We start from the raw sequence: 22,344 nt of genomic DNA, 5'->3' as shown, positions 1-22,344 counted from the left end.
TATTCCCCACTTGCCTGGATGATTGCAGCTTCCACAACACTGAAGAAGCTGTACACCGTCCAGATCAAAGTAGCCCGCTTGACTGGCACCATAGCCACAAACATTCATTCCCTCCACCACTGACGCACAGTAGCAACAGTGTGTACCATCTACAAGATGCACTGCAGGAATTCACCAAGTCTCCTTCGACAGCACCTTCCTTCCAAACCCATGACCACTACCAAATATAAGGACAAGGGCAGCAGATAGATGGGAACACCACGATCTGGAAGTTCCCCTCCAAGTAACTCACCACCCTGACTTGGAAATATAATCGCCGTTCCTTCACTGTCACTGGGTCAAAATCCTGGAACTCCCTTCCTAACGGCGCTTACCTTCACCGGACTTACCTTCACCACATGGACTACAGCGGTTCAAAAAGCAGCTCACCACCACCTTCTCAAGGGCAATTAGGGATGGGCAATAAATACTGGACCAGCCAGTGAAGCCCACAACCCGTGAATGAATAAAAAAGACAACAGGTTATCAATATGAAACACTAACTCTGCTTCTCTTTCCACAGATCTGCCAGGCCTGCTGAGTATTTCCAGTATTTTGTTTTTACACTAAAAGAGATTGATAACAAATAGGAGTAGGCCATTTGGCCCTCAAGCCTACTCCATTCAATAAGATCACGGATGATCCGATTGTGGCCTTTCCTCTTTCCCGCCTGTCCCCATAACCCTCGACTCCCTTGTAGATCAAAAAATTGTCTAATTCAAATTTGAATACATTCAATGTCCCAGCCTCTACAGCTTGCTGGGGGAGAGAATTCCCAACACTAACAACCCTCAAAGAAGAAATTTCTCCTCATTTGTGTGTTAAACGGGAGACCCCTTATTTTGAAACTGTGTCCCCTAGTTCTAGATTCCTCCACAAGGGGAAACATCCTCTCAGCATCTACCCTATCAAGTTCCCTCAGGATCTTATATGTTTCAAGAAGATCACCTCTCATTCTTCTAAACTCCAGTGACTATAGGCCCAACCTTTCCTCATAAGTAAAGCCCCTCATTCTAGGAGTTAGCCTACTAAACCTTCACTGAACTACTTCCAATGCAAGTAGTCCTTAAGGTGACCAAAACTAGTACTCCAGATGTGGTCTCGTGAATGCTCTGTGCAGTTGTAGCAAGACTTTCATATTTTTGTATTCAATTTATCTTGCAATAAAGGCCAATGTTCCATTTGCCTTCTTAATCATTTAATGTACGTGCATGCTCACTTTTTCGAATTCATGGACAAAAACACCCAGATCCCTTTGTATTGCAACATTCTGCAGTCTCCATATAATGTGCTGCTTTTCTATTCTTCCTGCCAAAGCGGACAATCTCACATTTACCCACATTATATGCCATCTGCCCACTCACTTATCTATATCCCTTTGCAGACTCTTTGTATCCTCCTCACAACCGCTTTCCTACCTATCTTCACGCCGTCAGCAAATTTGGCTACAATATAGTAAGTCCCTTCATCCAAGTCATTAATATAGATGCAAATAGTTGAGGTCCCAGCACTGATCCCTGTGGCATTCCACTAATTACAGTTTGCCACCCTGAAAATAACTCATTTATCCTGACTCTCTGTTTCCTGTTAGTTAGCCAGCTCTCTATCCATGCTAAAAGTTGGACATTGCTGAGCTGGTGATACAGTGGCCTAAAAATTATCTTAGGTCAGTTTCGCAGCAGCCCCAGTGGTCACAGGGAACAATCTTTGATCCTGAAGATAGAGGGCAGAATTTTCCACATCCGTTGGCGTCGGGCATCATGGCTAGTGTGAGTGGACAATACGGCAGCAAGGCCAAAAACTGGTTTCACGCCATCATGAAACCATTTTGCAATCATGCACTCCACCTTTCCCACTGACGGATGTCAGCAACTTCATTTTAATACATCTGCGTATCATTATAAGCCCTGCTCGCCGGAATCATCCCCTCCACACTGAATCAACTGGACAATCACGCTGAGAACTCTGAGGTTTGTTTAGCTACCTTGCTTCGGGCAGCACTCATGGTCATCAGCGCCAGGCTTCACAGGCAGCACTTTTAGGGGTCTCATAGGCAGGTCTCTACCTACCAGACCAGTAATGTCGGAGTGGCTTTTCAACGGCTTCAGGGCAAGGCTTTGCTTGGGGAAGGGGGAGAAGTGGTCTCAGGCAAAGGAAGAGGCTGCAAGGTGAGGGCTGTACTGGGGAAGAGGGGTATCCCAGGGTGTGTGTGAGGGGGCACATGTTGATCTGTGCAAGTGGCCTTCAGATGGTGAGGGCTGAGGAGGCAGTCTCCAGAGGAGATGAGGCCAGATGGAGATGTGAGGGTGTGAGAGAGAGACAGTAAGTGGTGATGTCCCTTGAGCTGGCAGTGAATGAGATGCCAGTGAACATGTGATGCCAGTGAACGTGTGATGGTCTTGTGAGTTTAGAGTGATGAGATGGTTGCCTTACCCTGACGGCAACGAGATCATTCATCCTCTTTCTGCACTGGATGGCCAACCTCTTCTGTGCAACGTTGGCACTGATCACCACTGCCATCGCCTACCAAGCCAGAGTGGTGAGATTGCTGGACCTCCTGGGGCCAGAGTGGGGGTGGAGGACAGCTTAACAGGTCTCCGAAAGGCATTCCAGTGATGGGTCACTGAACTCTTCTTGGTTTTCAGGGCCAGGTCTTCACTGGAACAGTCCTGGGCTACAAGCATTGAAAATTGTGTTTCTTGTAGCTGCATAATTAATGAAGTGGAAAGCGGGCAATATGGCATGAAAACTGAAAAACAAATATCTTTCGGACACACAGGAGTTACACAAATGTTGCTCTCTGTAAGCACCAACAAAACTGAAATCCCGGACAGAGGAAAGTTTTTACAGAATGGGCAAGACAAAGGAAGTCAGGGAGTGAGGACCAACACAAACCTACCCTGCAGGAAACGGGACAAGGCACATTGGACAGCTCTCCAAGTCCAGTTCTCCATCCACCTGCACATCAGGCCTCCCTTTATTGACAGCATCTTCTGCACTCATCTTGCTGGTGGCACAGAACCCAGCCACAGTGAATGAATGGTCTTGGCATTCCCCTGTAATGATATCAACATTGTCTTTCCCAGCACATAATGCCTCTCTTGTTGCCATTTTGGGCTCTTTTATCTTCCCCTGGTAGCCCTTCAGATTGGACTGTAATTCAAGCACCGATTGCTTTGGTTCCTTTTGATTTCTCTGAAGGGATGCGACGCGGCAGTGAGTAACGTCAACTGGCATATGTCCTCTGCCATGTTGCTCATTTACTGGGTAAGATTTTGCATGTTTACTTGTAGCAGGCTCTGTAGAGAATACTGTTGGATCCATTCCAAAAACACCTTCAGATTTTGCATTTCCTTTTGTATAATCAAGGCACTTTGCCACATCTATAGAAGATAAAATGCCTTCATTCTGCACTGTTTCTGATAAAGAAAGTTGGGATCTGCCCATTTTGGGTTCAGTGGTGTCCATTATCTCCCCATTCCTGAAGGCATCGTCTCTCCAACTGGGGAACAGTTGAGATCTGTGCTTTACTTCCAGAGTCATTGCTTTGCACGCAGGTGGAAAAGGTATCCATGTAAAAATCTTTCTGCCTGCAGAGATGATCTCTGTGGAGACAGGTTCAGTGCTTTTGAGGATCTGTTATGGATAAAAGTAAAATACAGTTCAAGTTTACTCAATAAACTGGTGTTTGCACATACAATACATGGTATTAAAATGGTATTACTTGTTCCCAGTAAAGAAACTTATCAGTATGGTAGGAAAAATGCTCAATACAAACTTTATTCTCTCCTCAATTCATTCCCCTTCTGCAGTGAGAGATATGCCTCCCTCCAAACTTTTCTTTCCCAAATACAGTAATTTATGATGCGGTATATCCACTGATGTCAGCAGCCGCCCAGCAAATCGCTCAAATGGTCATTCTGGGCAACAGTGGCTTTATCAGTTATGCTCTCGCACAAAGGCTCGCCTCTTGGATGAGGTTTTGGAAACCTGATAATACTTGGGCACGTAGCTGCCAGAGGAGTCAACAACTTTGGGAGAGGAGGAAACAAAAGAGCCCTAAAGCTGACCTATCAATTAAAAACATATACAGAGAAAAGGCCTAACTGTTCATAGCTTGCTCATGTCTACAAAATGTTACATGGGGTTTCATATCAGTGCACTTGTTGGTTACCCTGTCCCACCATATCAACACACTTTAGCCAGGATTTTCCAATCAGTTACTTCAAATTTTAACTGCATTACAGAGCCTTTGTACTCCTGTATATAATGCACTCCATGTTACAGATATATAAAACCGTAATATATAAACATATACACATCATAACATATGCAAGAGCTGTTATACTCCAGTGGATATTTCATAATAGGCCATTGTAAGAGAGATGGAAGTCAAGCAGCACTGTTTTGTGTATGTAAAACACTTCACATATAACATCTGCCTATATTATATAATTGCACACTGTTAGAGAGATAACAGCACTTTCTAGTAGCATAATAGCACACTTGACATACAAAATAAAGTATAAAAGTCAAGATTTAATAGTGAATCTAAAACCTTAGTAAGATCACCGTTAGAGTAATGTGTGCAGTTTTGGACTCTGCAAAATAGGAAAGTTGTTGAAACAGTAGAGAGGGAACAGCACAGATTCACTGGGAGGCTTTGCAGTGAAAATTGTTCTGGCTGTGCTTCCCCCATAACATCCCAGCAAATTTCCGGACCAGATTCACCCTGGTATTTACTTTTCGACTGCAGTTGATCAGATAAGGCCAACAGATGAGAGTTCTGTCCAGGGAAACACCCAGGTTGTGGGTTATTCACCTTCCACTAAGGAAACAGTGTGTTCTTTCCCAGTGGTATGTTGTTCAGATGGAATGTCAACACAACTATCTTCTCTCGATTAGCCAGAGGCACCAAGTCTGGAAGTAGCATTCCAGTGGTCCAGGTCCTTGCGAGTGTTCTACTTGCTTTCTCGAGCATTGATGCCTGCATCAGCAGTGCTATGTCATTGACAGAGACAAGTTTCTTGGATTTGGTACAGTGTCCACAATATAGTTGCTAAAAAAAGGCCAGTGAGAGAACTGACCCCTGTGGCAGACCGTTGTTTGGAATGTGCGTTCAATTGGACTTGTCAGTACGATGGATGCAGAACTTTTGGTTGCTCATTTAGGATGTTGATAAATGTAAGAGTTCTATGGCATTGAATGATCATTTAAAGTTTCAGTAGCAGGCCCTAGTGTACCCTGCTGTAGAACACTTCTCTGCCTCGTGATCCTGCAGCCGTCACACAAAGATTGTGGACACTCAGCTAAATGCTGTAAGTTAAATCAAGTCAAAGTGAAATAAAGTAAACCAAAGTAAGATAAAGTTAGCAAAAGTGTAGTAAAGTTAAGTTACTAGTAATTTATTCCACTCATTCTACTTACTCTAAGTGTAATAAGCAGTTTTTAGAGTTACGTGATAGCAGGTCAGCTCGGCCAAATGCAGTGTACATCCCGCAGTATGTGTGAATTCGTGGATGCCCCATGTGCCCCTGACACACACATCTGAGGGAAATGTCACCAGCTGCACAAGCTTGAGCTCCAGGTTTCAAAACTTGAGTCACTGTTGTGCATCTGCGAGGCAGAGGAGTACATGAATAGCACATATACGGGGGTGGTCACACCGCAGATCAGAAGCGTACAGCCAGTTGGGAATGGGTGACCGTCAGGCAGTTTAAGAGAACCAGACAGGTTGTGCAGGAGTCCCCCCCCCCCGCACCCCAACCCCACCCCACCACCACCACCCCCCCACCCCCCTACCACCACCACCATCCCCCCACCACCCCCATCCCCGCCCCCCCCCCCGCCCCCAACAGCCCCCCCCACCACCACCACCACCACCACCACACCCCCACTTTGGATGCTGATGAGGGTGATGGTTCCTCAGGGGAGTGCGGCCAGAGCCAAGCCTGTGGCACCACGGGCAGCTTATGGTGGGGCGGGGGTGGGGGCTGCAGGAGCGGAGGAAGAATATAAGGGCAATAGTGATAGGGATTCCATAGTCAGGAGATCAGACAATGTTTCTATAGCAGTAATCACGACTCCGGGATGGTGTGTTGCTTCCCTGGTGCCAGAGTCAAGAATGTTATGAAGTAACTGCAGGACATCCTTCGAGGGGAGGGGGATCAGCTAGAAGTCCACATTAGTACCAACGACATAGGTAGGAAGACAGATGAGGTCCTGAAAGCAAATTTCAGGGAGTTAGGAAGGAAATTAAAAAGCAGGACCCAAACAGCAGTAATCTCAGGATTACCCCCAGTGCCATTTACTAGTGAGCATAGGAACAGGAGGATTAATTACGTAGCTGGAGAACAGGTATAGGAAGGAGAGCATTAGATTTCTGAGGCATTGGGACCAGTTCTAGGGCAGGTGGGACCTGTACAAGCTGGACGGGTTACATCTTAACAGGACTGGGACTGATATACTTGCAGGGAGATTTGCTACTGCTGTTGGGGGGGTTTAAACTAGCTTGTCAGGAGCAGTGGGAACCTAAGGGGTAGCCCAAATTAGAAGAAAGTAAAGTTGGTAACAGGAAGTAGTAATGAGACTAGAAGGCAGGAGAAACAAAGCAGAGCATTGAGCTTACTTTGAATGCAGAATGATGTCAAAAAGACAAAGTTAAGGGCACTCTACCTGAATGCGCACTATTTGTGCCTGATGGCAAATGCAGAGGTAAATGGGTATGACATAATTGCCATTGCGGAAATATGGCTGCATGGTGACCTAGACTGGGAACTGAATATTCAAGGATATTCGACGTTTAGAAAGGACAGACAAGAAGGGAAAGGAGGTGGAGTTGCGCTTACAGTAAGGTATGGGACCAGTGCATTAGTACAGGAGGATGGAGGATCTCAGATCAGAAGAATCTGTTTGGGTGAGCTGAGAAACAGCAAAGGGCAGCAGATATTTGTTGGAATTGTTTATGGGCCACCAAACAGTAGTGGTAATGTGGGGCATGGTATTAATCAGGTGATGAGAGAAGCGTGTAACATAGGCAATACAGTAATCAAGGATGACTTCAATCTGCATATTGACTGGCTAAATCAATTGAGCATTAATGCTGTGGAAGATGAGTTTCTGGAGTGTGTTAGGGATGGTTTTCTAGAGCAGTAGGTTGAGGAGCCAACTAGAGGACAGGCCTTTTTTAGACCTGGGGTTATGTAATGAAGAAGGGTTAATTAATAATCTTGTTGTAAAAGAACCTTTAGGGATGAGTGACAACAATATGATAGAATTTTACATTATGTTTGAAAGTGAGGTAGTTCACTCTGAAGCAAGGGTGTTAAAGTTGAATAGAGGAAATTGTGAAGGCATGAGGGACAAATTGGCTGAAGTGGATTGGGAAAATACATTAAAAGATATGACTGTACATAGGCAATGGATAGTCTTCAAAGAACTATTACATAGCTTACAGCACCTATACATTCCTTCAAGGTGCAAAAACCCAAAAAAGTCAGTCAACCATGGCTGACAAAGGAAGTTAAGGATTGTATAAGATTAAAAGAAAAGGCTTATAAAGTTGTCAGTAGTAGTAAACCTGAGTATTGGGTTTTTTTTAAGAATACAGCAAAGGAAGACCAAGAAACTGGTAAAGAAAGGGAGAATAGAATATAAATGCAACCTAGGAAAAAACAAAAACGGACTGTAAAAGCTTCTATAGGTATGTGAAAAGGAAGGGTATGGCTAAGACAAATGTGGGTCAATTACAGGCAGAGTCAGGAGAATTCATAACAGGGAATAGAGAAATGGCAGAGAAACTAAATGATTACTTTGTGTCTGTTTTCACTGAGGAAGATACAGGAAATTTCCCAGATTTAGAGACCCAAGGGACTAGGGAGAATGAGGAGTTGAATGCAATTAGCATAAGTAAGAAGGTTGTACTGGAGAAATTAATGGGACTGAAAGTTGATAAGTCCCCAGGGCCTGATATTCTGCATCCCAGGGCGTTGAAAGAGGTTGCTACAGAGATAGTGGATGCTTTGGTGATCATTTTCCAAAATTCTATTGATTCTGGAATGATGCCTGAAAATTGGAAGGTAGCACGTGTCACCCCACAATTTAAGATAGGAGGGAGAGAGAAAACAGGGAACTACAGACCTGTTACCCTTACATCCGTAGTCGGGAAAATGCTCGAACCTATTGTAAAGGATGTGATAAACGGTTACTTGGATAATCATGATCTAATTGGGCATAGTCAGCGTGGATTTGCGAATGGGAAATCATGTTTGACGAACTTGTTGGGAGTTTTTTGAGGAAGTTATTAACAAAATTGATAAAGGAGAGTTGATGGACATAGTACACTTGGATTTTCAGAAGGCTTTTGATAGACCTCCACAGGAGGCTGATTAGCAAAATAAAAGCACATGGGATGGGAGGCAATACATTAGCATGCATTAAGGATTGCTTAACAGGCAGAAAACAGAGAATAGGAATAAACGGGGGGTCAGTCTCGCGTTGGCAGTCAATGACTAGTAAGGTACTGCCAGGATCAATACTTGGACCCCAGCTGTTCACAATGATTTGGATGTGGGGACCAAATGTAATATTTCCAAGTTCACGGATGATACAAAGCTAGGTGGAACGTGTGCTGTGAGGAAGATGTAAAACGGCTACAGGAGGATTTGGACAAACTTAGTGAGTGGGCAAGAACATAGCAGATGGAATATAATGTGGAAAAATGAGAGGTTATCCACTTTGGTGAAAAAGGAACAGATGTGCAGAGTATTTCCTAAATGGCAAGAGATTAGAAAGTGTAAATGTACAAAGGGAACTGGGTGTCCTTGTCCATGAGTCACTGAAAGCTAACATGCAGGTTCAGCAGGCAAGTAGGAAGGCTAATGGAATGTTAGCTTTTATCGTAAGAGGATTTGATTACAGGTGTAGTGAAATCTTGCTTCAATTGTATAGAAGCTTGGTTAGGCCACACCTGGAGTAGCGTGTGAAGTTTCGGTCCCCTTACCTCAGAAAGGACTTTATTGCCATACAGGGAGTGCCAATGAAGGTTCACTAGACTTGTTCCGGGGATCAGGGCACTGTCTTATGAAGAGAGATTGGGGAAACTGGGCCTGTATTCTTTACAGTTTCAAAGAATGAGAGACAATCTCATTGAAACCTACAAAATACTTAAAGGAATAGACAGGGTAGATGCAGGAAGATGTCTCCCCTGGTTGGGGAGTTTAGAACCAGGGGGCACTATTTCAAAATAAGGGGGAAGCCATTTAGGACCTAGATGAGGAGAAATCTCTTTGCTCAGAGGGTTGTGAATCTTTGGAATTCTCTAACTCAGAGGGCTACGGAAGCTCAGTCATTGAGATTGATAGATTTCTCATTAACATAAAGGGTTATGGGGATAGTGCGGGTAAAAGGCATTTAAGTGTTCGATAAGCCATGATCGTATTGAATGGTGGAACAGGCTCAACGGGCTGAATGGCCTTCTCCTGTTCCTATACTGCCATGATGATGCTATCAGGGATGCTTAAGTTCATATCAATTGAGTGGCTCCCAGTGTTGTTCAACATCCACCTGCTATTTGCTGAAAAGCCACTGTGCTCCATAAGATATGTTATGACCAATGCAGTTGGTAAAAGTTATTTAAAAATCCCAGAAGGAAACTTTAAACAACTGTCATAACCTATAATTTTAAGTGTTATGCTTGAGATGCGACTCTAAGTTCAGGAATCAGACCACAAGTTCGAGGTTTTACATTAAACTAAATTAAACATTTTATTAAATTTACACAGGCTAAAATATATATACATATGACTACAAATTACTACTGTCATAACTTTTAACAAGCTAATCTCCATTAAGGCAACAGCACCCATAGATTTAACCAGACACCAGGCAAAGCATTTTTGCCTTATGAATTCAAAATAAGGTTCTTTTCACTTTGGTTCCTTGTGGAGCCAGTTGGAGGCTTACAGCTGCCTTTTGATCTTATATTGCCTCTGCTCTGCACACCCAAAACTGAAGTTATACCTACCATCCCCATTGTATTAACAACCTCTGACCTAAACCTAACAATAAAACCCCTTTCATAGTACCAATTTTATTAATAATATAAACATATTGCTTGAAAGCTGCTAGATAGGCATCAGTTTTCACCCCACTTATTGAATGCTCTATTCAAAAAAATGTAAATACACACTCTCTCTCTTACATATCAAAACTAGTACACATCAAAGCACCCAGACTAGCTGGCTTTAATCCAATTAAGACATACCCACAGACTAAACTTCAATTTTAGAAGAAAAATATTTTCCAAAATATTATATATATTAATAGCTTCATGACAGATAGAAAAAGATCATGAGCAACACCATGGTTCCCATTCATGAAAACTTTAAAAATCCACCAAAGTACTAATAACTGTGCCAATGAAAACAGTGACTAATGTTCCTGCATTTGGTATCAACCCACTATCTCAGACACAAGCAGCATGAAGAGCCAATAACTCACCACTGACCCAAAGTAGGTAGCCTTAGCTTCAATGCCCCTCAGGGAAGTGAACAACATGCACCCAAATCCATATGAACATACAAATCAGGAATTGTTTTTTATTTATTCATGGGATGAGCATCACTGGCTAGGCCAGCATTTATTGGCCATCCCTAATTGCCCTTGAGAAGGTGGCAATGAGCTGCCTTCTTGAATCACTGCAGTCCATGTGGTGTAGGTACACCCACAGTGCTGTTAGGAAAGGAAGTTCCAGGATTTTGACCCAGCAACAGTGAAGGAACAGCAATATAATTCCAAGTCAGGAAGATGAGTGGTTTGGAGGGGGCGTCCAGGTGGTGGTGTTCCCACCTTGTGCCCTTGTCCTTCTAGACAGTAGTGATCATGGGTTTGGAAGGTGCTGTCCGAGGAGCCTTGATGAGTTCCTGCAATGCATCTTGTAGATGGTACACACTGCTGCCACTCTGCATTGGTGATGGAGGGAGTGAATGTTTGTGAATGGAGTGCCAATCAAGCAGGCTTTGTCCTGGATGGTGTAAGACTTGAGTGTTGTTGGAGCTGCACTCATCCAGGCAAGTGGAAAGTATTCAATCACACTCCTGACCTGTGCCTTGTAGATGGTGGACAGACTTTGGGGAGTCAGGTGGTGAGTTACTCACCACAGGATTCCTAGCCTCTGACCTGCTCTTGTAGCCACAGTATTTATGTGGCTGGTCCAGTTCAGTTTCTAGCCAATGGTAACCCCAGGATGTTGGTAGTGGAGGATTCAGTGATGATAATACTATTGAACGTCAAGGGGCGATGGTTAGATTCTCTCTTGCTGGAGATAGTCATTGTCTGGCACTTGTGTGGCGCAAATGTTATTTGCCACTTTTCAGCCCAAGCCTGGATATTGTCCAGTTCTTGCTGCATTTGGACATGGACTACTTCAATAGCTGAGGTGTTGCGAATGGTGCTGAACATTGTGCAAATATCAATGAAAACATATCAGTGAACATCCCCACTCTGACCTTATGATGGAAGGAAGGTCATTGATGAAGCAGCTGAAAATGGTTGGGCCTGGAACACTACCCTGAGGAACTCCTGCGGTGCTATCATGGAACTAAGATGATTGACCTCCAACAACCACAACCATCTTTCTTTGTGCTAGGTCTGACTCCAACCAGCAGAGAGTTTTCCTCCTGATTCCCATTGACTCCAGTTTTGCCAGGGCTCCCTAATGCCACACTCGGGCCAAATGCTGCCTTGATGTCAAGGATAGTCACTCTCACCTGACCTTTGGAGTTCAGCTCTTTTGTCCATGTTTGAACCAAGGCTGTAATGAGGTCAGGAGCTGAGTGGCCCTGCCAGAACCCAAACTGAGCATCAGTGAGCAGGTTATTGCTAAGCAATGCCACCTGATAGCAATGTTGATGACCCCTTCCATCATTTTACTGATGTTCAGGAGTAGAATGATGGGGCGGTAATTGGCCAGGTTGGATTTGTCATGCTTTTTGTGTATAGGACACAGCAGAGCAATTTTCCACATTGCTGGATAGATACCAATGTTGTAGCTGTACTGGAATGGCTTGGCTAGGGACATGGCAAGTTCTGGAGCACAAGTCTTCAGTACTACTGCTAGAATATTGTCAGGGCCCATAGCCTTTGCAGTGTCCACTGCCTTCAGCTGTTCCTTGATATCACGTGGAGTGAATAGAATTGGCTGAAGACTGGCATCTGTGATGCTGGGGACCTCTGGAGGAGGCAGAGAAGGATCATCCACTCAGCATAGGAATAGGCCATTCAGAATTTTGAGCCTGCTCCGCCATTCAATAAGATCTTGACTGATCTGATGGTGGCCTCAACTTCACTTTCCCGCCTACCCCCAATACCCTTTGACTCCCTTGTTAGTCAAGAATCTGCCTTAAAAATATTGAATTACCTTGCCTCTACCACTCTCTGGAGGAGTTCCAAAGATCCACAGTCCTCAAAGAAAAAAAAATTCCCTCATCTCATTCTTAAATGGGAAACCCCAAATTCTTAAACCATGTTCATAGTTCTTGTATCTCCCAAAAGGAGAAACATCCTTTCAACATCCACCTTGTCAAGTCCCCTCAGGATCTTACATGTTTCAGTCAGATCACCTCTCATTCTTCTAAACTCTAATGAACACAGGCCCAGCCAGTCCAACTTTTCTTCATAAGATAACACTCCCATGGCACGTACCAGGTGAGTGAACCTTCTCTGAACTGCTATCCTTTCTTAAATAAGGAGATCAAAATTGTACACAGTACTCTAGATGTGGTCTCACCAACTGTAGCAAAACATCCTTATTTTTATAAAAACAAAAAAACTGCGGATGCTGGAAATCCAAAACAAAAACAGAATTACCTGGAAAAACTCAGCAGGTCTGGCAGCATCGGCGGCGAAGAAAAGAGTTGACGTTTCGAATCCTTATTTTTATATTCCATTCCCCTTGCATAAACAATAACATTCCATTTGCCTTCCTAATCACTTGCTGTACCTGCATATTAACTTTTCCATGTGCCAGGATACCCAGAACCCTCTGTACCTCAGAATTCTGCAATCTTTCTCCATTTAAATAATATGCTGTTTTCAGTCTTCCTGCCAAAATAGACAAGTTCACATTTTCCCACATTACACTCCATCTGCCAAATTTTTGCCCACTTGCTAAACCTATATCCCCTTGCAGGCTCCTTATGTCCTCTTCACAACTTACACAGCTACGTAGGAACATGTCATTAACAAATTTAGCGACCATACATTCAAACCCTTCATAAAAAGTCATTGATATAAATTGTAAATAGTTGAGACCCCAGCACTAATCCCTGTGAATACACTGCTCTAAGAAACTGTCCCAAAACCACTCCACACAGGGCAAGGACTGGTTGACCTGAACAGCCTGTTTCCATGATATATTTCTGTATAATTCTATGGAAGCCAACAACAGCTGGATCATTATTCTTAGATATGCTGGCAACTAGAAACAAACAAAACAAAAGCAAAATACTGCGGATGCTGGAAATCGGAAATAAAAACAGAAAATTCTGGAAAAACTCAGATGTGGCAGACTCTGTGGATAGAGAGACAGAGTTAACGTTTCGAGTCCATATGACTCTTTGTCTGCTCTGAAGAAGTCATATGGAAGTAGAGTCATACGGACTTGAAACGTTAACTCCGTATCTCTCTTCACAGACGCTGCCAAACATGCTGAGCTTTTCCAGCATTTTCTGTTTTTAGTTTATATTAGAAACAAACACAGTTCAGTCTGTTAAACTGAACTGACTGAATGACTGACTGCATTCTCTCACACCCGCCCAAACCAAAACTCAAAACGAACAGCCAAATCAGCAGTTTCAAAGCAATGTTGGAAAATCATCAGTTTGAAAAACAAAACCAAGGAGGCAGCTCATCAGGATAGTGCTGAGGCAGATCTATCCTGGTCCTGGAACAGAGACCCAGCTGGAAGCTAGGGTCAAACTGCAGACAAGAAAATAAGTTTTGTTGATTTTTGTATTACAGCTCAGTAAATAAACAGTGCTGAAGAAACAGTGAACAAAATAACCTCTCGATACACCAGAAGACACAGCAGATACTGTCTGACTGTTTCTTTGTTAGACTCCTGTTTGTTCTAGAAAATTAAATTCAAGCTCCCCTGGTGTCTCAGCAAACTTATCCAGTGAGTAAATGAGCCGTATAACCATGCAGATCCCGGGTACAAGCTCTGGTTTGAGCTGAGTAGGCTGATGTCAATGATGTCAACAGGCGTGCTTCAATTGCTCTCAGCATCCAGGAATACTGAGGGCAAATTCAGCCAGGGTTCCCACCCTTAACCTTCAAAAAGGAAGGGAGAAAGTTGGGAAAAAATTAAAGGTTAAGCTCTTGGTTTTATTTGAAACAGTGTACCTTGTACCTTCCAAACACAGAAGTCCATATTTTAGACAGTAGTAATCATCAATCTCTTTCCCCCTTTTCTCCTAAAAATATTCAACATCATGCTGGAGAATTGAACCATAAGCACAACAACCCTCCCATGCCTTGCCAAAGTGGCCATCCTGACTCCCAGGCAAATGCATTTTCCAGCAGGGATCATTGATTGCAATAAAGGAGCCAGAATGTTACTACAGGCTGAGAAAATGAGATTGGGATTTTCTGGTCCGTGTGGTTCAGTGAGAGTGAATTTATAGTCTACTAACTGCCCATGCAATGGGATAACACACACAAATTCATATCCAACTATAACTACCTAACTGCTGGGACTTAAAATTTTTTTTCATGGGTTGTGGGTGTTGTTGGCAAGGCCAGCATTTATTGCCCATCCTCAACAGCTCTTGAGAAATTAGTGATGTTCATCAACTGCTGCATCCACTGGAGTGTAGGTATATCTGCAGTGTTATTAGGGAGGGAATTTCAGGATTTTAACCCAATAACAGTGAAAGAATGGTGGTATATTTTCAAGTCAGGATGGTGTATGACTTGGAAGTAGTGGTGCATCCATGTACCTGCTACTGTTCTTATTCTAGGTGGTAGAAGTCATGGGTTTGGAAGGTGCTGTTGAAGGAGCCTGAGTGAATTGCTGCAGTGCATCTTCTAGATGGCACTGTGTATCGGTGGAGGAGGAAATGAATGTTTAAGGTGGTGGGCTGATTTGTCCTGGATGGTGTTGAGCCCCTTGAGTGTTGTTGGAGCTGCACTTGTCCAGGCGAGTGGGGAGTGTTCCATCAGACTCCTAGATTGTGTTTTATAGATGGCTGAAAGGCTTTGGGAGTCAGTTTCCAGCTTCTGATCTGCTCTTGTAGTCTATTATTTCTATGGCTGGTCCAGTTGAGTTTCTGGTCAATGGTGACAACCCCCCCACCCTCCAGGATGCTAACGGTAGGGCTTTCAGTGATGGTAAAGCTATGGAATGTCTTGGGGAGATGGTTCGATTCTCTCTTGTTGGAGATGGTCATTGCCTGGTACTTGTGTGGAGAGAAAGCTACATGCCACTTAACAGCACCACTGCATATGAGGACAGACTACTTCATTATCTGAGGAGTTGCAAATGAACATTGCAATCATCAGTAAAGTATGCTCACTTCTGACTTTGTGATGGAGGGAAGGTCATTGCTAAAGCAGCTGAAGATGGCCTAGGACACTGCCCCGAGAGGCTCCTATGGTCGAGATGACTGGCCTCCAAAAACCACGACCATCTTCCTTTGAACAAGGTTTGACTCCAACCACCAGAAAAGTTTTCCCCCGATTCCATTTTACTAAATTCCCTTGAGGCCATACTCAGTCAAACGCTACCTTGAGTCAAAGCAAGTCACTCTCCCCTCACTGCTAGAATTCAAATTTTTTGTCCATCTTTGGACCAAGGCAATAATGAGGTCAGGAACCAAATGGTCCTAATCGAATCCAAACTGAGCATCAGTGTGCAGGTTATTGGCAAGTGCTGCTTGATAGCACAGTTGACTTCCATCACTTTGTTGGTGATTGAGAATTAACTGATGGAGCGGTAATTGGCCAGATTCGATTTGTCCTGCTTTAGGTCAACAAGACATACTTTGGCAATTTTCTATTTTGTCAAACAGATGCCAGTGGTGCAGCTGTACTGGAAGAGCTTGGCTAGGAGTGTGGCTAGTTCTGGAATACAATTCTTCATCACTACAGCTGAGATGATGTTAAGGCACATCACTTTTGCTGCATCCAATGCACTCCAACGGTTTCTTGATATCACATGGATTGAATCAAATTGGCTAAAGATTGGTGGCTGTAATGCTGGAGACCTCAGGAGAAGGTCCAGATGGATCATCCACTCAGCATTTCTGGATGAAAATGGTTGCAAATACTTTAGCCTTGTCTTTTGCACCCATGCTGAGATCTGGGGATATTCATGGAGCTCCAGATAGTTGTTTTAATTGTCTGTACCATTCGTGACTGGGTGTGGCAGGATGCCGAGCTTTGAACTGTTAGTTGGCTACAGGATCGCTTAGTTTTGTCTGCAGCACACTGCTTCCACTGTTTAGCACAGCATACATCTAGTCTTGTGTTGTAGCCTATGGCAGCTCATTTTTAGATATGTATGGTGCTGATCCTGGCATGCTCTCCTACACTCCTCATTGAACCAAGATTAACCCTTGGCATAACGGTAATGGTTGAATGAGGGATATGCCAGGCCACGAGGTTAAATTGCAGTGGAATACAATTCTGTAGCTGCTAATAGTCCACAATACCTCATGCAAGCCCAATTTTAGCGAGATCTATTCTGAATCCATCCCATTTAGCACAGCGAAGACAGGACTCCATCTCCACAAAGACTGTACAGTGGTCATTCCAATCAAATACTGCCATGGATAGACGCATCTGTGGCAGGTGGATTGGCAAGGACAAGGTCAAGTCAATTTTTCCCTCACGTTGGTGTTCTCACCCCCTAAAACAGGCTCAAACAGGCAGCTATATCCTTCAGGACTGTACAGACTTTCCACTACCACTGTTGAAAAAACAGGAACCAAAACATTGAGCCATGACTTTAAAAACAACCACTCATGCATGACTTTTTTTTTCTGCTATTCCTTCTCAAGACAGGTTTTATGATTAAAATGCAGACTTACGTGCACTGTATTGTAACCACTTCTGATAGAAGTTAAGTAGCATGTTGGCGAGGCATCCACTCAACCAAATAATAGCGTGACATTGGGACACCAGGAATAAGTATCAAAAATCAGAGGCCCAGCAGAAATTAAGTAACAGAGCTGAATGACAATTCCTCATAAAAATACCCTCATACTCCTGAGACAATGGCTGAGGTAGCGTTGTAGTCAGGTTACTGAACTTGTAAACCAGGGGCAAAAACAAAAATACCTGGAAAAACACAGCCGGTCTGGCAGCATCTGCAGAAAGGAACACAGTTAACGTTTAGAGTCCATATGACTCTTCACTAGAATTAAGGAAAAATAGAAAAGAGGTGAATTATAAGCTGGTTTAAGTGGGGGGTGGGACAGGTAGAGCTGGATAGAGGGCCAGTGATAGGTGGAGATTGCCAAAGATGTCACAGACAAAAGGACAAAGAGGAGTTGACAACAGTCTCCACCTATCACTGGCCCTCTATCTGTCCCACACCCTTTAAACCAGCTTACATTTCACCTCTTTTCTATTTTTCCTTAGTTCTGGTGAAGAGTCATACAGACTCGAAACATTAACTGTGTTCCTCTCCGCAGATGCTGCCAGACCTGCTGAGTTTTTCCAGGTATTTTTGTTTTTGTTTCGGATTTCCAGCATCCGCAGCTTTTTGCTTTTATTGTAATCCAGAGGCCCGGACTAGTAAACTGGAGGCCTAACTAATGATCCAGAGACATGGGGCAGGATTTTACAATCTCCTGAAGGCAGATGGGGGCTCATAAAACAAAGCAGGCGGCCTGAGCACCCACTCCGACTGGTCCTCCCAAATTACAATGGGTGGAAAGGCAGCCCTGCCCACCCTGAGTCCAAATGAGTCTCTAAAGTGGCCAATTAAGGCCCGTCCAAAATCGCAGACTGATCTTCAAGTGCAGGCCCCATCAATCTTCTTCTCGGGGACTGCCTGTAGTGGCTGGGACTGCAGAGCCGCCAGCCAATCACAGCTCTCCAGAGCAGGACTTCCTCTGAGGCAGGGGTGGAAGTCCAACATTGAAGGAATTAAGGCTGTTCCCCCGCATATTATCACCGCATGACAGTGGCTTTCAAGCAGGTGGACCGAAGACCGGCTCTTCACAGAATCACAGAATTCTTTTCGATCGGGTTATGGGAAATATGGCACCCTGTAAAATCCAGCCCGTGAGTTCAAAATCCCACCGAGGCAGCTGGGAATTTAAATTCAATTAATTAAATTAAGTCGGAAATAAAAAGGGGACATCAGTAATGGTGGTCGTGAAACTACCGAATTGTCGTCGAAACCCATCTCGATCACTAATGTCCTTCAGGGAAGGAAATCTGCTGTCCTTACCCTCCACGTGACTCCAGTCCCACAGCAACGCGGTTGACTCTTAACTGCCTTCTGAAATGGCTGAGCAAGTCACCCAGTTGTACTCAAGAAGCAGCTCACCACCATCTTCTCAAGGGCAATTCAGGATGGGCAATAAACGCTGGCCTTACCAGCAATACCCACATTCTGAGTGATTAAAAAAAAAAGTACCTTCTCAGGGCTTGATGGCAAATCTGGCACTGGCACAGTTTTCCAATCTGACACTTCCATGCCCGGAAACACAGATTTTATGAAAAGAGCCCAGATGTGGTCAGTCTCATTCAAATCATCGTTGTTTAGCCAGCTGGAAGCAGCAAGTGGCAGCCTGTAAGGACAAGGACTTAGTGTTAGGTGTTAGTTGTAATTGTATAATGTGTGTTTTTTTTCTAAATCTCCAATTTTCTCCTCCTTTGCAGGAGGTGCCATCTCACTCACTATGATACTGATCTCCAAGTTACCCACTGCTCTCTTACCAAAGAGAGTGGTTCCAGGGATGAGGAACTTCAGTGATGGAGATAGATTGCAGGACTGTTTTCCTTAGAGGTATTCAAAATCATGAGGGGTCCGGACAGAGTAGATAGGGAAAAACCGTTCCCACTCACAAAAGGATTGAGAACGAGAAGGCACCAATTGAAAGTAATTAGTAAATGAAGTAATAGCGATAGGAGGAAAAATGTATTCACGCAGCAAGTGGTTAGGGTTGATATGCACTGCCTGAGAGTGTGGTGGAGACAGGTTCAATTGAAGCGTTCAAAAGGGAATTAGACTGTTATTTGAAAAGAATGAATGTACAGGGTTACGGGGAGAAGGCGGGAGAATGGAACTAGGGAGTTGCTGATTCAGAGAGCCAGTGCAGACACGATGGGCCAAATGGCTTCCTTCTGCGACCTAACAAATCTGTGATTCTGTGAAGTGGCCATTATTCATATGTGAGCTTTTACAGAGTATCCAGCTGCAAGGACATCAGTCAAGTGTGATTGTATACTCAGCAAGCATCTAGTAGGAAATTACTGGACAGTGATAATGAGTAAGAACTTACAAAGTTTATTCATATTGTGCAGCAGAGACATGACAAATTGTAACACCCCTCTCACTGCCCCCAGATAATCTAGCATGAGCTTTTTACGCTTTATAGAGTGCATATGCACAACTGTTCCTGATGCCTTTCTGGTCAGTGGTAGGGGTTACAGTAATCCTCAAAACGTTCTGTTCATTTATCAGTCATTATTATTAAAATTCTCATCAGGAACGTTAATCTTGAACCTTCCAGAGATTTGATCTGAGCTCCTCACTAGTGTCAATTTGGCTGTTAGGAGCACTCCCACTTCTGACTCAGAAGATTCTGGGTTCAAGCCCTACTCTGGGATGTGTAACCATTAGCTGTAAAGAATTTGTGTCCTGAGGGTGTAAAAGGTGCTATACAAATGGACGCTCTTTCTTTGAAAACATAACCAAGGCTTATAACACTCAGCCCAGCATCCAGCGAGTGCAGCACTGCCAGCTGATCTTGAGATGTCAAAACAAACACCCTCTGCTTATTCTACTTGTTCACATGGATATTATTCAAATAATGTACTGGATCCATTAAGAGCAGATTCTCCTAGTTTCCTACCAAGAAACAGACTGACCAGTCATTCATCCCATTATCATTTGTGGGATCTTGCTATGTGGAAAACCGCTGCTGTATTTACTTGCACGAGTCTTTGCACTTCGAAATATTTAATGATAATATGAAGTGTTTTAAAGCACTTGAAAGAGGATAAGATACTGTGTAACTACAAGTCTTAACATTAAAATGAAGGCTGTCAGAAGTAGATATGTAACAATTTCCATATTAAGCAAAGTGCCATCATGTAGTTAGGCAAAGCACAAGTGAAATATTCTGTAAAACTATGTACCTTGTTCAGAGATTTTCCTTTTTATGTCATGTACATGATGGCGGGTTTGATTATAAACTTAAAGCTTATGTTTAATCGGGATCTGAGTTTTTTTAGGTATGAATCCAAAACGCAGGTGATGAAGATCCGCCCCCAATTCACCGTCGATTCTTGACCATCATAGTATAAGGTACAGCCCAGAAACAAGACTATTCAACTCATCAGAATTGCACTGGTGTCTTTCTCCTCAAAACTCGTGTATTGTTATTGGGACAAGTGTGCAACTACTCAGCTTGTCCTTTCACCTCTATAGTTTCTGTGGCCCCACTTAAACTTGAATGAGAAACGAAACGAGGCCTGCGCCGCGCTAACTTACCCCTTCCCCTCAGTTCCTGGCTCCTCTTTGGGAGGGTCCTTAGCGGCTTCTTCAATTAGGTGGCAGGCATCCGTGAGCCGGGGCTTGGGGTGCAACTCCCTCTTGGCTGGGACGGTAACTCTCTTCCGCTTTAACTTTAGCTTCTTCTCTTCGGCCATGTCAGCGATTAAGCGGCCGGATACCAACCAGAGGGTAACCAGCTGGGTTAACAGTGTAACTTCTACCAGCCTCGAAGGGTCATGAGGACTCGAAACGTCAACTCTTTTCTTCTCCGCCGATGCTGCCAGACCTGCTGAGTTTTTCCAGGTAATTCTGTTTTTGTTTCGAACAAATTCAGTCCCATTGACTGGAGTGTATCTTAAATCTCTCACCGCCGCCGCTCTCGATCCTTTTGTTACATTCCGACCGCCACCAGCTGTTCAAATGTTACAAACTCAGCGCCAAAAAAAAATCCGCGCGCTTGGTTAAAGCGGGAAGGTCTTCTATTAATTTCCTAGCAGACTCCAAAAAATTTCAGTGACATTGCAGCAAATGCTAAAAGCAAATTATACCATCGTTCAGGTTTAGAAAATCATACGGGAAAGATATGATTTTTGGTTGCTCCACCTAAATAGTTTACTTTCAACAATATCTTCTGTCTCTGGTGACTCGGTGCATGGTTAAGGTCTCACATTCCTGTTACTATCTGCAACAAGTTAGCGCAAAATTAGCTATTATTCCAGCTTCTCATTACTATCCACCAACTCTACTGGAAAAAAATGTGCCTATATGAATACTTGATTAAGAACCAAATTGGTTTCATCTGTGATCTCTTTCCTCTGGTTAGGCCAAATTTATGTTTTGTCACAAGTATAACAGCCTGCAAATTCCCTGCATATTTTTGCCCAGGAATGTGCACAATTTGAGGACACATTGAACACGCAGTCTATAAGATTGTGGAACTTTACGTTTGTACAGTTTTCCTGCTGTTGGGCTTGCTCAGAAACTCTTCAAATTACAACCAGAATCTTCAGGAAAGAAGGGGAAATTGCTGTAAGGTTGTTTTGTCACGCTAAGAGATCTGGAGGCTTGTGTGGTTGAACGTAAATTGTTTATTGTTAAGGTACAACCATACACATTTTCCAGGTATAGCTCTAACTGGGTACTATCTCCATGCTGCTTCTCTGCACACACAGTCCACTATCATGTGACTCTACACCCCAGTCCCACACTAACCTGAACACCCTTATACTATACTCCCCAAGTCTTTACCCAAGCATATTTGCAATACAATCTTTATTTCCATTCCCTTCTTCCTCGCACCCACCAAGTCTCTGATTTTATAAATTCAGACCGTCTTGAGCCTTGAGAATTCTTCCAGATCTTTCTTGCCACGTTTGGCAGAATGGTTGTCTCAGTTGCTTTCGTTTGACTTTGTTGGTTTGGTGTTGAAATTGTAGTACTTGGTGTTTCCACTACTTGGTTGTCTCCATTTCATTCACTTCTTGCGCTCCTTCAAGTTGAATTTCTCCTTACTGACAACCCATCTGCTTTGTTCAGACACCCTGGGTTTGTCCCGTTCTTTCTGAAGGAAA

The 22,344-nt window shown here is 43.6% G+C and overlaps 1 protein-coding gene across 1 annotated transcript in view; it reads right to left on the bottom strand.

The window, feature by feature from the left end:
- si:ch73-70k4.1 overlaps window positions 1–21,202 on the bottom strand; it is a 36,313-nt gene extending 15,111 nt beyond the window's left edge. Inside the window, exons 1-3 of the mRNA XM_041205786.1 lie at window positions 20,771–21,202; window positions 18,689–18,842; window positions 2,939–3,675 (exon numbers count right to left, since the gene is read on the bottom strand). Of these exons, the coding sequence (XP_041061720.1) occupies window positions 2,939–3,675; window positions 18,689–18,842; window positions 20,771–20,928 (1,049 nt within the window). The 5' untranslated portion in view covers window positions 20,929–21,202. The remainder of the gene's footprint in view (window positions 1–2,938; window positions 3,676–18,688; window positions 18,843–20,770) is intronic.
- Between the last annotated feature and the right edge of the window lie 1,142 nt (window positions 21,203–22,344).

This window comes from Carcharodon carcharias, chromosome 15 (assembly GCF_017639515.1).
Source record: "Carcharodon carcharias isolate sCarCar2 chromosome 15, sCarCar2.pri, whole genome shotgun sequence".
In the NCBI taxonomy this organism is placed as follows: domain Eukaryota; kingdom Metazoa; phylum Chordata; class Chondrichthyes; order Lamniformes; family Lamnidae; genus Carcharodon; species Carcharodon carcharias.
This window is presented reverse-complemented; position numbering and strand designations above follow the sequence as displayed.